Source organism: Lissotriton helveticus, chromosome 5_1, assembly GCF_964261635.1.
Source record: "Lissotriton helveticus chromosome 5_1, aLisHel1.1, whole genome shotgun sequence".
Lineage (NCBI taxonomy): Eukaryota > Metazoa > Chordata > Amphibia > Caudata > Salamandridae > Lissotriton > Lissotriton helveticus.
The window spans coordinates 1,407,438,264-1,407,454,831 of record NC_136065.1 but is presented as its reverse complement, the minus strand read 5'-3'; the positions used below and the strand labels follow the sequence as shown (position 1 = coordinate 1,407,454,831).

Sequence of the window (16,568 nt, the reverse complement as noted above, 5' to 3'; positions counted from 1 at the left end):
GCTCTGGGTGTTTGTGTGTGTGTGGCTCTGGGTGTTTGTGTGTGTGTGTGGCTCTGGGTGTTTGTGTGTGTGGCTCTGGGTGTTTGTGTGTGTGGCTCTGGGTGTTTGTGTGTGTGTGTGGCTCTGGGTGTTTGTGTGTGTGTGGGGCTCTGGGTGTGTTTGTGTGTGTGTGTGGCTCTGGGTGTGTGTGTGTGGCTCTGGGTGTGTGTGTGTGGCTCTGGGTGTGTGTGTGTGTGTGGCTCTGGGTGTGTGTGTGGCTCTGTGTGTGTGTGGCTCTGGGTGTTTGTGTGTGTGTAGGGCTCTGGGTGTGTGGCTCTGGGTGTGTGTGTGGCTCTGGGTGTGTGTGTGGCTCTGGGTGTGTGTGTGTTTGTGTGTGTGTGTGTGGCTCTGGGTGTGTGTGGGGGGGCTCTGGGTGTGTGTGTGGCTCTGGGTGTGTGTGTGGCTCTGTGTGTGTGGCTCTGTATGTGGGGGGCTCTGTATGTGGGGGGCTCTGTGTATGTGGGGGGCTCTGTGTGTGTGGGGGGCTCTGTGTGTGTGGGGGGCTCTGTGTGTGTGGGGGGCTCTGTGTGTGTGGGGGGCTCTGTGTGTGTGGGGGGCTCTGTGTGTGGGGGGCTCTGTGTGTGGGGGGCTCTGTGTGTGGGGGGCTCTGTGTGTGGGGGGCTCTGTGTGTGGGGGGCTCTGTGTGTGGGGGGCTCTGTGTGTGGGGGGCTCTGTGTGTGGGGGGCTCTGTGTGTGGGGGGCTCTGTGTGTGGGGGGCTCTGTGTGTGGGGGGCTCTGTGTGTGGGGGGCTCTGTGTGTGGGGGGCTCTGTGTGTGGGGGGCTCTGTGTGTGGGGGGCTCTGTGTGTGGGGGGCTCTGTGTGTGGGGGGCTCTGTGTGTGGGGGGCTCTGTGTGTGGGGGGCTCTGTGTGTGGGGGGCTCTGTGTGTGGGGGGCTCTGTGTGTGGGGGGCTCTGTGTGTGGGGGGCTCTGTGTGTGGGGGGCTCTGTGTGTGGGGGGCTCTGTGTGTGGGGGGCTCTGTGTGTGGGGGGCTCTGTGTGTGGGGGGCTCTGTGTGTGGGGGGCTCTGTGTGTGTGGGGGGCTCTGTGTGTGTGGGGGGCTCTGTGTGTGTGGGGGGCTCTGTGTGTGTGGGGGGCTCTGTGTGTGTGGGGGGCTCTGTGTGTGTGGGGGGCTCTGTGTGTGTGGGGGGCTCTGTGTGTGTGGGGGGCTGTGTGTGTGGGGGGCTGTGTGTGTGGGGGGCTGTGTGTGTGGGGGGCTGTGTGTGTGGGGGGCTGTGTGTGTGGGGGGCTGTGTGTGTGGGGGGCTGTGTGTGTGGGGGGCTGTGTGTGTGGGGGGCTGTGTGTGTGGGGGGCTGTGTGTGTGGGGGGCTGTGTGTGTGGGGGGCTGTGTGTGTGGGGGGCTGTGTGTGTGGGGGGCTGTGTGTGTGGGGGGCTGTGTGTGTGGGGGGCTGTGTGTGTGGGGGGCTGTGTGTGTGGGGCTCTGTGTGTGTGGGGCTCTGTGTGTGGGGGGCTCTGTGTGTGTGGGGCTCTGTGTGTGTGGGGCTCTGTGTGTGGGGGGGGCTCTGTGTGTGGGGGGGGCTCTGTGTGTGGGGGGGGCTCTGTGTGTGTGGGGGGCTCTGTGTGTGGGGGGGCTCTGTGTGTGGGGGGGCTCTGTGTGTGGGGGGGCTCTGTGTGTGGGGGGCTCTGTGTGTGGGGGGCTCTGTGTGTGGGGGGCTCTGTGTGTGGGGGGCTCTGTGTGTGGGGGGCTCTGTGTGTGGGGGGCTCTGTGTGTGGGGGGCTCTGTGTGTGGGGGGCTCTGTGTGTGTGGGGCTCTGTGTGTGTGTGTGTGGGGCTCTGTGTGTGTGTGTGTGGGGCTCTGTGTGTGTGGCTCTGTGTGTGTGGGGCTCTGTGTGTGTGTGGGGCTCTGTGTGTGTGTGGGGGGCTCTGTGTGTGTGTGTGGGGCTCTGTGTGTGTGTGGGGGGCTCTGTGTGTGTGTGTGGGGCTCTGTGTGTGTGTGGGGGGCTCTGTGTGTGTGTGTGGGGCTCTGTGTGTGTGTGTGGGGCTCTGTGTGTGTGTGTGGGGCTCTGTGTGTGTGTGTGGGGCTCTGTGTGTGTGTGTGGGGCTCTGTGTGTGTGTGTGGGGCTCTGTGTGTGTGTGTGGGGCTCTGTGTGTGTGTGTGGGGCTCTGTGTGTGTGTGTGGGGCTCTGTGTGTGTGTGTGGGGCTCTGTGTGTGTGTGTGGGGCTCTGTGTGTGTGTGTGGGGCTCTGTGTGTGTGTGTGGGGCTCTGTGTGTGTGTGTGGGGCTCTGTGTGTGTGTGTGGGGCTCTGTGTGTGTGTGTGGGGCTCTGTGTGTGTGTGTGGGGCTCTGTGTGTGTGTGTGGGGCTCTGTGTGTGTGTGTGGGGCTCTGTGTGGGGCTGTGGGGCTGTGTGTGTGTGTGGGGCTCTGTGTGTGTGTGGGGCTGTGGGGCTGTGTGTGTGTGTGGGGCTGTGGGGCTGTGTGTGTGTGTGGGGCTGTGGGGCTGTGTGTGTGTGTGGGGCTGTGGGGCTGTGTGTGTGTGTGGGGCTGTGGGGCTGTGTGTGTGTGTGTGTGTGTGGGGCTCTGTGTGTGTGTGTGTGTGTGGGGCTCTGTGTGTGGGGCTCTGTGTGTGGGGCTCTGTGTGTGTGGGGCTCTGTGTGTGTGGGGCTCTGTGTGTGTGGGGCTCTGTGTGTGTGGGGCTCTGTGTGTGTGGGGCTCTGTGTGTGGGGGGCTCTGTGTGTGGGGGGCTCTGTGTGTGGGGGGCTCTGTGTGTGGGGGGCTCTGTGGCTGTGTGTGTGTGTGGGGCTGTGGGGCTGTGTGTGTGTGTGGGGCTGTGGGGCTGTGTGTGTGGGGCTGTGGGGCTGTGTGTGTGTGTGGGGCTCTGGGGCTGTGTGTGTGTGTGTGGGGCTCTGGGGCTGTGTGTGTGTGTGTGGGGCTCTGTGTGTGTGTGTGTGTGTGTGGGGCTCTGTGTGTGTGTGTGTGTGTGGGGCTCTGTGTGTGTGTGGGGCTCTGTGTGTGTGTGTGTGTGTGGGGCTCTGTGTGTGTGTGTGTGTGTGGGGCTCTGTGTGTGTGTGTGTGTGTGGGGCTCTGTGTGTGTGTGTGTGTGTGTGTGTGTGGGGCTCTGTGCGTGTGTGGCTGGCTCTGGGTGTGTGTGTGTGGGGCTCTGTGTGTGTGTGTGTGTGTGTGGTAGTAATTGCTGTCTGCTGAGCTCGTCCGTAGGGTACAATAGGTCTCACATTTGCGAGAGATTAAGCTATTGGCAATGTAAATGACAATGCCATTTATTTATCTGTTTTCAAAACCAACACATAAATACAAATTTTGTCATTTACAATGCCAATAGCTCTAACTTTTCCTAAGGCGAAACCGTTGCATTGTAAATGCTTGTTTATTCCTGTGTTGGTGAGTGACATTGATAGGAGATTGAAGGAAATGAATTCTACCTACCAGTGGACTTCAGAGTTGACACCTGTACTGTGGTCCGTGCTTTGTCAGTGGTCATCTCGTTTATATCCTACATTTAAGCTGAGATGCATTGCTTTATGCTGAGCAGTGCACTGCTGTGTGTTGCGGGGCACACAGCTCTTTAACTTGCTCTTCCTTTTAATCTGTGCACTGCTGTATGTTGCAGGGTGCACAACTTTTTAATGTTCCTAACTCGCTCCTGTTGGTAGGCTCAGAGCTTGCCTGGGTTAAAGGCTGGCTCAGAGTACTGCTTCTGTTAGCATTCTACCTATAGCTTTGCGCTCTGACCTTCCCGCAGTATTTTCATCCCCGCTCACTCTGCCTCCTCTATATTGAGGTTGACCCGTGCTGGTGCCCCGCGGTGTGGTGTTTGGTTAGTCGTATTCTAGACTTGAAGGCGTCCCGCTTGAGCGCCATTTTTCCGCGCTTGTGTGATGACATCCCCTGTCGCCATTTTTTTAAGGTCAGCAGTCCAGCTTTCTCGTCTGGCTGCTATCAAGTCGCCACTGTGAAGCCGACGCATACAGCCTTCGTGCAATTTTCATCCTTTGCTATGCAAATAAATGATGGACATGGCATGGAGCCTTGGCTGCAGGAAAGCAAAGCATTCCAGTGGATTTCTGTGTCGCTCAATAGGTTTCTGTTACTTGTACCTGCTGGAACTAGCCCATTTCTCTTCTCTCTTTTCTTCCTTATAGAGAGAGAGATATATATTTTTACTCCAGTCCCACTCCACAGAACGGGTCCGACACCTGCTCGGTGAGAGGTGAAATTTAATAGAAATTCCAGGCATATAATGCAGTGTTGGTCTGTCCTTGAAGCGCTGGGCAGACGTGTTTCAGCCAACCGGCTTTCCTCAGTGCCTGCTTCATTTCAGATGTGGGATTTCACTTTGGGGGGGGAATATATATATATATATATATATATGAATAAGATGTTATTTGAAGCATAGCATTCTAAATAAGGATGGTAGATGACACAAACCTCGCACTGGACATGCACATTGAGTGCTTGTTAGAACAGGCTTATGCTGAATGAGAATAGTAAGCTGGTAATTCCAAGGGTGTTAAAGACCGGTGTAATTTGCAATGGTTGATGTATGGATAACAAGTAAAACATCGAAATATACTTTGTTCCTAATTGAATCAAAACATTAATTTTATTATATGTTGGGTAATCCAGTATCGTTAGTGCTTGACCTATACCAAATTTCTCCTTTGCAGGATAAAAGAAGTAAATGAGACAAACAAACGAGTAGAACAGGAAATTAAAGTGGCCATTTTCACCCTCATCAATGAAATAAATAAAAAAGGGAAATCACTTTTGCAACAGTTAGAGGTACAGTAACTAGTGCATTTTTTTCTTGTTTGTACAGCTAACCAAGACATTAGTATTAGAAAGTAGTTTACATTAACAAACAGTTTGTTGGCCCTGCTGATGTCATACTGTAGTGAGTTCTGGAATTTAAAAAAAACTATGTATAATATTGTTGGTAAATTCCTGATTGCCAGTGTCAATTGATTCATTTTAGTGCTAGTCTTTAAATCTGCTGGCACCAAAATAGTAGGAAATCATTCTTGCTGTAAACCGTCTCAAGAATTCATTTAGTGACACTTGACAAGTTTTAATTCCCTCATTACTCATTTTGTGTTAATTCCTATTAAAATCCAAGCATTAGCAAACGCTGATTAGTGGCCCCTCTAGAAAAAGGGTAATCGATTTACGGCAGTGGTATTGATATTCACTTGCCATTGTCTGACGCCTGTAAAACTTGGCAACTAATGCTAGAATTGCTGTTTCTAATCTTAGCCATCTGTCAATTCCATATGCCATCTGTGCAAAGTGTATATACTGAGATTTCAAACTGGTTATTGCCACAATTGGACATACATTTGTAGTTCTACAAATGTTTATATATTTAAAGATAGACAGTTCATTTTTTGCACATGTACTCTTGCTGGTAGCCAAATAATCAAGGTAAACATAAATGTTAATTTTTGTTGTTTTGATTAACATGACTGAAATATATATATTTTTTAAAACTGTATGTTCGAGGCATATGAGCTGTAGATCATATGCGTTAGCATAGATCGCCATCAGTGTTGGGCTTGGATGTTTGCACTTTGTTTCTCTTCGAAGAAATGTTTGTAGTCACAAGATAGGTGACTCCTCCTTACGGTGATAGTGCGCGAGGGCATTTGGAATAGAGTGCTACGGAAAATCCTCTCATTGCTCACAGTCCCAGCACGAATAATCACAATACAGGAATTGGTACACTCACGGCTGGACTATGGGCATTCCCTCTACCTGGGCACCACGAAGGCCGCTGTAAAGAAAATAGAGGTGGTGCAAAATTATGCAGCTAGGTTGCTCTTGCCTATGCCTCGCCGTCAGTCAGTGCAGCCTGTGTTAAAAAAAAAATCACTGGCTGCCTATAACAGAGCGAATCACTTTAAAAGCTTAGTGCATAGCCCATAAAACGCTATGGGGAACCGGTCCCAAGATAATACACTCTTTTACCACCCAACGAGATGTCTTCGGTCTGCAGAACAGTTTTTGACAGTGGTCCCAAAAATTAAGAGATTGCGATCCGGGGGCCGCACGTTCTCCTATAACGCGGCCAAGCTCTGGAACGCCCTTCCATTCGAGTTGCGCTCCACCCCACGCCATCTTACCTTTTGTAAACAGTTGGAAGTTTTGGCTCTTCCAAAATCTGCCATAATCAGCCTGCCTTCCCACTCTTCTTGTCACTGACCGCGCGGGATGCTTGAGGGTAGCTAGGAGCTTTACAAATATTTAATAATAATAAATAAATTAACTGCGAGGCCTGTCGATCATTCCTATCGAAGAAAACAATTTGTGACCGTCCGGCTCGACGTCACAAGATGAGACGCTGTACTAGTCCGGTGCCAGATATCTTCGGAGAAGTGTCTGAATTCCAACCCTGCGCTGAAGAACACATCTCTGTGTCTGAAGCCGACGCCGCAGACGTGGAGGAGGACTCATACGTTACTCCGGCTCAACGAGCAGTGAGTACGGAACCCCAACTGCCCACAAAAACACCAAAGACTTCGGTTACACCTTCGCCTTCGAGCTCAGGTCGACACCGTGATACAATTTTAGACACCCTGCCTCCGGGCCCGGCTATGAAACATAAGAACAAGTCTTCCAGCTCTGGGTCGAGCCGACCCCCATGAAGGTGCATAACCCACACCTTTGGCACCGAAACCTGAGGCTAAGCGTGCCGCTGCGCTGTTGGCACTGACAACATCTTTTGCACCGAATGAATCACATAAAGCCAAGGCTTCGGAGCCCATACCGCCTAAACAAAAAATGTTTTGGAACCAACACCGGCGAAATCGAAAGCATCAGAGCCGAACCCAGTTAAAGATAAAGCTTCGGAGCTGAAACCAACTAAAGAAAAACCTTCGGATCTGAAACGGGGAAAAGTCAAGCCTTCGGAGCCGAAACATCCCACACCGAAGGGCAAAAAAGCACGGAAGCCCTCTTAAACATTCTGCATATAAACAAAAGGATAAATAGACTCCATCCAAAGAACTTCCTCACAAGAATCTTTGGATCCAAAACCGAAACAATTGCATATTCACCCTGAAACTGGAAAACTTCGAGCAACACTTTCTAAAAAATGGAAGCTGCATCTCCCTGAAGACTACCTTATAAGAAAAAAGACATGGGTACTGACCCCTGTCCCCCTTACATACACCCCTCTCCTCCAACTTTTAACTCATTTCACCAGCAAACTCACCACCACCACATTTCTCACCTGTGCCACACGATGTTAATGATTGGGATTGGGATGGGGATAGGGATGATAATGAGGACAACATTCCACGGGTCTCTGACCCCTAGGATGATTATGGCAAGGACCAGATCATACTAATGACCCGATCTATATCTCTCCAGACCATCACCACCTGATGACAATATTGGCTTCGCACATCTTATTAATAGAGCTGCTCAGTACCATGGGGTGGAACTACATACTGATCCCTTAGAGGAAGATTTCTTAGTGGAAACTTTCGCTCCCTCCCAAAAAACCACTAATTCCTTGCCCATGCTCAAAGGTATGATAAAACACACCAGCGAGGTATTCAAAGGCCCTGTTAGAGCTAAAATACTTACGCAAAGGGTAGACAAAAAATATAAAGTTGCTCCGACAGACCCAATTTACATCAGGGGTCAGGTACCTTTAGATTATCTTGTCGTTTCAAATGCAAGAAAAAGAGCAAATTTGCAAACTACATGTGACACCCTTCCTCCTGAGAAGGAGTCGAAACTTAGAGGCATCAGGCAAGAGAATCGCATCACAAGCTGCAAATCATTGGTGTTTTGCCATTGCACAAGCTCTCATGGCTCGTTATGATAGAGCTCACTATGACGAGCTAGAAAAACTAATGCAGCACTTACCAGACCTATACAAGGCTGAAGCTCACAACCTCATTCAAGAGGGTAAGCTCATTACAAACACTTCTATCAAATGCACCCTCGATGCAGCTGATACAGCCTTGGGTGCCATTAACACCAGCGTTTTGCTACGCCGACACTTTCCTTCGAATCCCAGGATTCAAGCAAGAAAGTACAATCAGCACTACTTAATCAGCAATTTGGCCGGGAGCATCTTTTTGGCCCCACAGTCGATTCTTCATTAGAATTTTTTTTAAAAGACACCGAGATTGATAAGTCCATGGGGGCCTTAAAACTACCTTCTAATAGGGGCTCCTTTCGTCGCTCCTTTTATAGGGGTGGTTCAAAGACAACTGCGTCAGAAAACACCTCCGCCTCGTCTGAAAGTCCCAATCAATCGTCCTGTTTCAGAGGATATTTTCGGGGAGGATACAGAGGAAATAACAATAGAGGAAGAGGCAGAGCTAACTCCACCGCACTTCCCTGCCAAAAAATAGTGACTTCCCTCTACTACCCCCTGATCATTCCACTCTTTGTCGGGGGACGTCTTTCACAGTTCCTACCTGTCTGGAATTCCATCACAACAGACAAATAATCCAATATGGTTATTGCCTGGTACTCACCTCCACTCCACCAAACAATCCTCCCAAACATCGTGCGATGTCCTCAGAACATTCCACCCTCCTAAAACAAGCAAAAGCACCAGTCCCCTTGACTCATCAGCGCACAGGGGTTTACTCACTCTATTTTCTAATTCCAAAAAAGGACGGCTCTCTCAGACCAATATTGGACCTCAGACAGCTAAATCTCTACATTCAATCAGATTATTTCCACATGGTCACCCTCCAACAGGTGCTCCCATTGATTCAGCAAGGCGACTTTAATTCTACTTTGGGTTTAAAGGATGCCTACTTCCACATTCCCATTCACCCCGCTCACAAAAAATATCTCCGATTCGTGGTGGACGGTAAACACTACCAGTTCAAAGTCCTCCCGTTCGGGGTAACCACAGCACCCAGAGTTTTCACCAGGTGTCTTGCAGTAGTTGCAGCTCACTTAAGAAGACAACACATTCACGTGTCTCCTTATCTGGACAATTGGTTCATAAAAGCCAAATCACGACAAAGCTGTGTTCAACACTCCCACAAAACAATTCAGTTGCTTCTCCGCTTGGGATTCACGGTAAACCTCCTCTAATCCCTCCTTCAAACGTCCAACACACAAATTTCTCTAGGAGCTACAATAGACCCTTGCAAAGCCATATCATACCCCAACCCAGTTAGGATACGCAACATACAGGCTCTAATACCACAATTTCAACCTCTACACTCATTACCAGCTCGAGTGTTCATGCAGTTAATCGGAATGATGGCCTCTTGTATTCTAATAGTCCCTTGTGCAAGACTCCAGATGCGTCCTCTACAGGAATGCTTAGCACATCAGTGGAACCAAGATCAAGGCCAGCTGACCGATCTGGAGTTGGTAGACAGCCGCACCCACCGTGCTCTGCAGTGGTGGAAGACATAAAACCTTTCCAAAGGGCGTTTTTTCCTCAAGCCCGTTTCACAGATAGTGCTAACAGCAGACTCATCGCTCTCCGGCTGGGGAGCTCATCTGTAAAATCATACCATTCAGGGACTGTGGACCCACAACAAAAACAGTTCCACAAAAATGTGAGAAAGGGCGATCTTTCTTGCATGGTATGCCCCCACTTTTTGCTGAATTGCTGATGTGCTTTGACTGAGTGTGGCCTGGGAATATTGGGAATAGAAGCTTTATTTAGAGCATGCCTCATCCCTTAGCAGATCATGTTTTTAAACGACAGTGCAAAAGACGTCTTACCTTGAACTAGCCAAGAACAAAGCCTTAAACAATCCTCGGAGGCCAACTCTATCACACACCGAGGCTAACATAACCGCACAGAAAGAGATTGCAATAGATGACATTATATAATACAACAGATCAGACCCCGATTGGAAGAAATGGTTGATTTGGCCCACAGACACAAATAGTTGTCAGGCGGGATTCATGGGTAAAACCAAAGGTTTTAGTAGCCATAGGCCAGATCCTTGTTGCGTACAGAGAGAACATCCAGGGGTAGTGGCATCCTACAGTGTTTGGAAGTTGTGCCTTGATTGGCTAAAAACCTCAACACTCGCAAAGGTGAAACAACATTTAACCTTACTGTTACAGGATGTGGATCTCAGGCATGTTTTACCAGGTCCCAGGAAGCCACGTCAGAATTTTTCATTTATGCTGTCTACAATGAAATATGGAAAATATCCCAACAAGAGGCTGCAGAGAGATTATGTGAAATAGACCGTTTAAATCTAGAAAAATCTCTAGCAGGGATAGACAGTGGATTAACTACATTGACCTCCAGGATATATTCCTTAGGCAACATTGTATCTTCTATGATAGACATACTAGAACAAGATTTGCCCATATTACAACATGGGCAATCTCAATTACGTTCTATTATGTTAAGCTGGATGCTGCAATCTTTGCGTGCAGGCTGTGTGCTTCGACGTTATACCAACAGCACGTCTCTGTTCTCTAAATACATGCGAACAGATAAACAGATAGAAATAGCACAAAGGGGAGCAAAATGTACAATGCTGCGTATTGAAAAACTGGATAGATTAGCTTTTATGGTGGCAGGATTACCGTCCACGGAATGGCTAATCCATGGCCATATAAATCTTCCGGTCACTACATTTCAGTTTCAGTATTGCCTTGAAGAAAAACCGGCAGGCAGATATGAAGAGATGGGTAAGGAATACATTAAGGAATCCTGGGAATTACCAAATCAATACTGATTTTAATGCCGGAGTGGGGATCGAGAAGTGCTTCTAAGCGGTACAAACTGTGAGAACACTTTTAAGTGGATCATCCATATGCCAGGATATAATGCTGCACGGACTTGTAATGGTTCTGTAGCAAACTTGTCCTGCCATTTGAGGGAAGCCCCAGCTGCAGTGATTACACCAGTATTCAGGCTGCTTTCAAATGGGAGTTACTTGATGCTGATTAGTCAAGGCTGCTGCGGAATGCTCCCGGGAATCACATATCTGGTAACTGGGAGCTCCAGGGTTACATGCTGTATGCAAGTATGGTTTCCACTGACACATACAGTCAGAGAGGCACAGTTATGGCCTTCACGAATGTCTTTAATACGGTTTGATACTCGTAGCAGAATGTAAGCCATGCTTCTACAGAAGTCAGTGCTCTTAACCACTAATCAATAGACTTTTGATCTCTAGCTCGCAAGGTCTTCGGCAGAGATACAGGCGCTTATTCATACAAAATGCCCTTTTCATTTCGCATAAATGGTAAATTGTATCTTTAACATGTCTGATACGACCGGCATAGTCCACCTATTTAAAACCTAAGGTTCTGGACTACTGGGCACCTTTCAGACGGCACTTGGAGTTATACCAAACTTCATACACTCCGTATTCGGAAGCATCTTTGGAGGACTTAAGCTCATCCTGTTTCTAGTAGCAGGTATCCTGATTATTTTCCATCTTCTACGTGATGGACGTCCCAGTAACCAAGGAGATAGAAAAAGCACTTCTGGAGCGTAAATACCGTGACCGCATGGTACAACATCTAGGCATGCCTCTCCTAAAAGAAGTAAGTGCATCTTGGTTCTTGTCATTTCGACCAGTCTTCATGGACTGCATCTTACCTGTCCTCTGATGCCTGTTTTGCGGAGAAGAATGCGTGTTAGACCTTTGTTTGACACTCCCACAATGTGCGCAACTGGACGTGAATGCTTTACTGGACCCGATAAAGGCCCATGTTCTGCAGTGTCCACAGGGTATTCCGCTGTTGATGGCGAAATTCCTTGAGCCACCACAGGTAGTAATAGCACCTGTGGGTAAGGACATTGGTTCCTCCTCTGACACCCAGGCTTTGGACCGCACAAAAGCTGCCCCAGCACCTTCTGTGGATAGTATGGAACATCATCTGTGCTCAATTGACGTACTCTGCGAGGTGCTACAAAAATGTTGCGTCTATCAGCCAGGACACAAACAATTGACTCATTAGGATCGTCGTGTGCTGGAAGAATTTCGCCCTTTTTTAAACGAGCTCTAATTTGGAACTCAAAAACAAAATTGACATTCCTTTCATTTATTGGGTATACATGACTTTCTAATGCTTATAGTGGTTTGGACTAGAACTACTGGCACTTTAGAGCTATGGCTTGGATTATATTTTCAGCATTTTTTTTGTTTTTAAAATAATTTTTTTAAGAAGTTTTAAACATTTTAGCAAAAAACAAAATTCTATAAAACTTTGTACCAATATCCAGTTAGGCTAGTAGTACGATAATAATTTACATATGTCGTCCAGTCAGAAGAGGAGTGGGTGTTGTATTCAATTTAGGTACCCTAATATAGGCGCAGGTAACAATGCAACCTTTCACCTATATTCTTCCCTACACTAATTATTTATTTACCACATAATGGCGCCCGAATAGGGACTTGCCCTTTCCCCACGCGCCGGAGAAGCCACGCAGGCCCCCTGATCCTCTGCAGCCGTGACGGAACCATACCGTGCACGTGCAGATATTTCTGCTTCAAGTATCCCTCAGGCCCACGGAGGAGACGGAGGTTGCGGTCCAGCGTCCAGACGAGGCGGTGGAGGAACGCGGCGAGTCCCGACCAGAGCCCAAGCCGAGAGTCCAATGTCCGAGGTATCCGGAGGCCCACCTGTAACTGAAGTCCGAAGTTCGTCCGTCCGTCGTCGTAGCAGTCCAGTCCAGTCCGAGGCCGTCCGTTCTTGCTGCCCGGTGAGTACCGTTGCTGGGGTAGTATCTAGACAGGGTCAATTGATTTGTCTCTGGTCCGTGGGTTTGGGTACACAGATCCAACACGAAGTGTCCACTTAGGTGGATGCGGGTCCTGACGTGTCTCTTTATGGGACCGGTAAGTTTCGTACTGTTTTAGCAGTGCATCCAGTTATTCTAGTTTCTGCTCTAGTAAAGTTCTGTTCTCGAGAAATTCATGTATTCTGTTTTCAGTATTCCAGGTAGTATTCTGTCCTAACCGTTATTTTTAAATGTTGTTCCATGTGTTTTCAATGTCGTGGTATGAATGATTTGTTTTTAATTATTGTGTTCATTGTGTATTGTATTGTTTCTAGACTCCAGTCTAGTCATGCCTCTGTTCTCTAAGTTACGTCAGTTAAAAACTAGAAAAGGTCTGCTCGAAGAAGCAGTTCCTGTCCCGCCTAGGGACAGTCCAGGTCATTTCATGTATCACAAGCATGGCATAAGTGCCATATTATATCTAGATTTATGGGTGGAGTACACCAAGGAATTAGAGGAAAAGTATAGATGGCCCGTATCAGGTACGTGGGATGCCGAGTGCATCATGCGAGTAGAAGAAGCATTATGGAAAAAGAAATCTAGACAGTCCCAGAAAGATGCCATCGAGTTATGGCGCAAAGAATCTCATAAAAGAACAGAGAAAGAAATCAGAAAGTCAGAATTAAGTAGAGAATCCTCAGAAAGAGCCCAAGAAAGGGAATTGATCGAAGTAGGTGAACGAGTTAAAGCCGAACAGTCAGACAGAGGAATGCCCTTATTAAGGGTATGTATCCTCTTCTTGCCGAGGGCTTGCCAAAAGCAACCCCGGAAGCACCATGTAATTTTCCACCGCCATTAGTTCCGATTAAGCTACGTCACAAACCGACCGCAGCTGATATTTTTCTCTCGTCCTACTTGGACGACACAGTCCCAGAATATGCAAATCCTGTTCCGCCAGCTCCTGTAAATAATGTAGTTCCTGTTCTTCCAGCCACCGGGGCACCTGTTACAGCACCTGTTACGGTACCCCCGGTCCAGGCCATAGTACAAGTTCCCGCTACATCAGTCACTCTGCCAGCACGAAGAGTATCAGTCGACGATTCCAGTTTAGGGGCCGCGGGGGGAGGTCCTCCTGGTACCCCGCCGCCACACAAACGTGTAACGTTAGTCGAGTTACATGAACGTGCGTTACAGCGTACGCCCAAATATCAGTCCGTTGCAGATATCAGACGAGCTCTTACCGAATGCCGTTATGATCCGGTCCCAGGCGATGATAATATGGTTATATATTCATTGCGTGTAAGACGGGTGACCGAGTATTTGGACACCCTACCGAATATGAAATAAGATCTAGACAGAATATATCGTTTCATCCGTACAGGAGAAGATTCAGAAAGTATTGGTGAAATCATGTCTCTAAGGAAAGCTGAGACCCAGCTCATGCAATTAAAGTTTTTAATCAATTGTTTAATAAGGGAACAAGATTGTCCGACTAAAGATCCGACCGAAATGAAAGTCCTGACAAGGTGGAGTGATAATATAGCCGAGGGTAGACACAAGACACTCAGTAGTATAGAAAGTATGTACAAGAAAATTCGTAAGGAAATAATAAGGTTACACGAAAAACGCAAAGCAGCACAAGTAAGCGAGAAGGAAAACGACTCTTCTACTGAAGAGGTAGACGACGAGAATCCTACCAGAATAGCGTATGTAGGTAAAACTAGACTTCCCGACCGACATTCACGTCTAGAACACAAAGTTTTTCATCTTCCAGCACCAGAACAAGGTTCCCTTGAGCAAATATTTCAAGCTACCGATCACATTCTGAAATCACGAATCGGTTATAGTGAACTTAGTACCATGCATGAACAAGAACTAGCCCGATCAGCAGTTCGATGGACTACTGATTCTACCACTTTTCCAGATGAAATAGTGGCACAAATGTTTCTGAAACTGCCCCCAGCCGAGCAGCGACTGGTGGGTATGTATATGATCCAGCACCTCATTACACTGTATGAGGGACAACATTCTGATCCAGGTCCGTTACATGATGTTCTGAACGAGTTACTCCAATATAGATGGAAAGGTCTAGGTACCGATTTAATTAGCGTCATTCTAGAACAGCGCCACAAATATAGAACGTTCCTGAATCCGCATTTTGTTCATGTCTCACCTCCAGAAAGTAAACCATTTTACATAGATAGACAGCATCCGCTACGAGAAGTACATCCAGTTAGGACACCGGATGGTGAAATGCAACGAGTATTTGTTTACACCCCTATCACAAAGATGGAACTCTTAGAGATGAAGAAATTAATTCCCTGTCACGACAAAGATCCAGCAGGGTTCCATCGAGAATTAAAAGACATGCTCCGTATGGGAGAATACACGTATCCTGATATTATTAAAATGTTAAAGGTCCTGTTGCCCGCAGGGGTATATGAAAAACTCAAGGAAAAAGAATGGGAGGTGGGAGAGAAAAAGATTGATTGGACAGCTCTAGAAGCTGAAGATAAAATACGAGTACCAGGTACCGGTCTTGGGGACAAATGTAAAGAATTGCCAGAGTTATTGATTCAAGTTTTGCCAAGATTACTAGCCACGAAAAAGGAAGATTGGGATGCAATCTCAGCATGCAAACAGAAACAGGATGAAGATACTAGTGATTTTTATTCTAGATTTGAGAAATGTTTCATTATCAACAGTGGTTTAAAGACAGGTAGCGAGTCATACCCTCATCTTTTTGTTACTAAACTAGTCGAGAATTCAAGCCCACAAGTTAAAAATCGAGTTTTGAAAGTACCTGGCAAGCTAGTACCCCGTCACAGATGTTACAGATGCTCCAGTATCACCAGAATAGAATCAGGGAAGAACAAGAACATGAAAGAAGACGTATGAAAGACACGAAAATGAAGGTACTAGTTGCACAATCTGTTCCACAAGACAGTCAGAAGAGGGGTCCGAGTCAAGCCAGTCATCCTGCAGCTCCCGTTAAAGGGACATGCAATTATTGTAAACAGCCAGGTCATTTTATAAACGAGTGTGCAGTTCTGAAACACAATATAGCAACTGGTAAGACTAAAGAAAGACCACGTCCGCCTAGACAAGAGCAAGTTTCACAGACTTCTCAGCCACCACAGAATGCACAACAGACAGCTCCAGCACCGCAGCCTATCGCTGCAACACAGCATGTTACACAGCAGATGTACCAGTATGCCCAGACAGAGTATCCAGAGTATCAACCGTATTCATGAAACAGCCTAGAGAGGGAGGTAGGCTTGCCTCTCATCGAGATACCTGTAGATCAAGAGGGTCCCTATGTACACAGTCAAGTATTGGGGAAAGACAGAAAGTTTTTGATTGATACAGGGGCAAGTAGGACTACTATCAGTCATGACGAGGTTCCAGGGGCTCCGCTCTCAGGCTCCAGAAATGTTTCCCTTGGATTTTCAGGAAAGCCTATTGTAAACGAGATTTCAAAGCCAGTTACTCTAGAAGTTGGTCCATTGTCCCGAACTACTGATTTGTTACTTACGAAGTCATGTCCAGAAAATGTGTTGGGCATTAAAACATTGAAAGAATTAGGTGCAGTAATTTGCTGCTCTCCAGAAGGAATACGATTGTTTTTGCGTGACTTTAAAGGTCACTATGTATTACGCGATTTTGATCCAAGATTATCCAATGTACCGCAGCATTTATGGGCACAAGGTCCAACTGATGTAGGTTTTATGCAAATCACACCCCATCGTGTGACCCTCAAGCAAGGTATAGTCTTGCCACGAATCAGACAGTACAGATTGCCACCTGAGGCTGTAGCAGCCTTATCCAAAATTATTGACGAGCTCATTGCTCAAGGAGTGGTTGTAGAAACT

General features: G+C 47.6%; 1 protein-coding gene across 3 annotated transcripts in view; it reads left to right on the top strand.

The window, feature by feature from the left end:
- The window catches only part of TRIM33 (tripartite motif containing 33), a 505,710-nt gene that overhangs the window by 176,773 nt on the left and 312,369 nt on the right, over positions 1–16,568 (top strand). For all 3 annotated transcript variants that reach the window (XM_078644393.1, XM_078644394.1, XM_078644392.1), the window contains exon 6: positions 4,679–4,793. In XM_078644393.1, the coding sequence (XP_078500519.1) occupies positions 4,679–4,793 (115 nt within the window). The remainder of the gene's footprint in view (positions 1–4,678; positions 4,794–16,568) is intronic.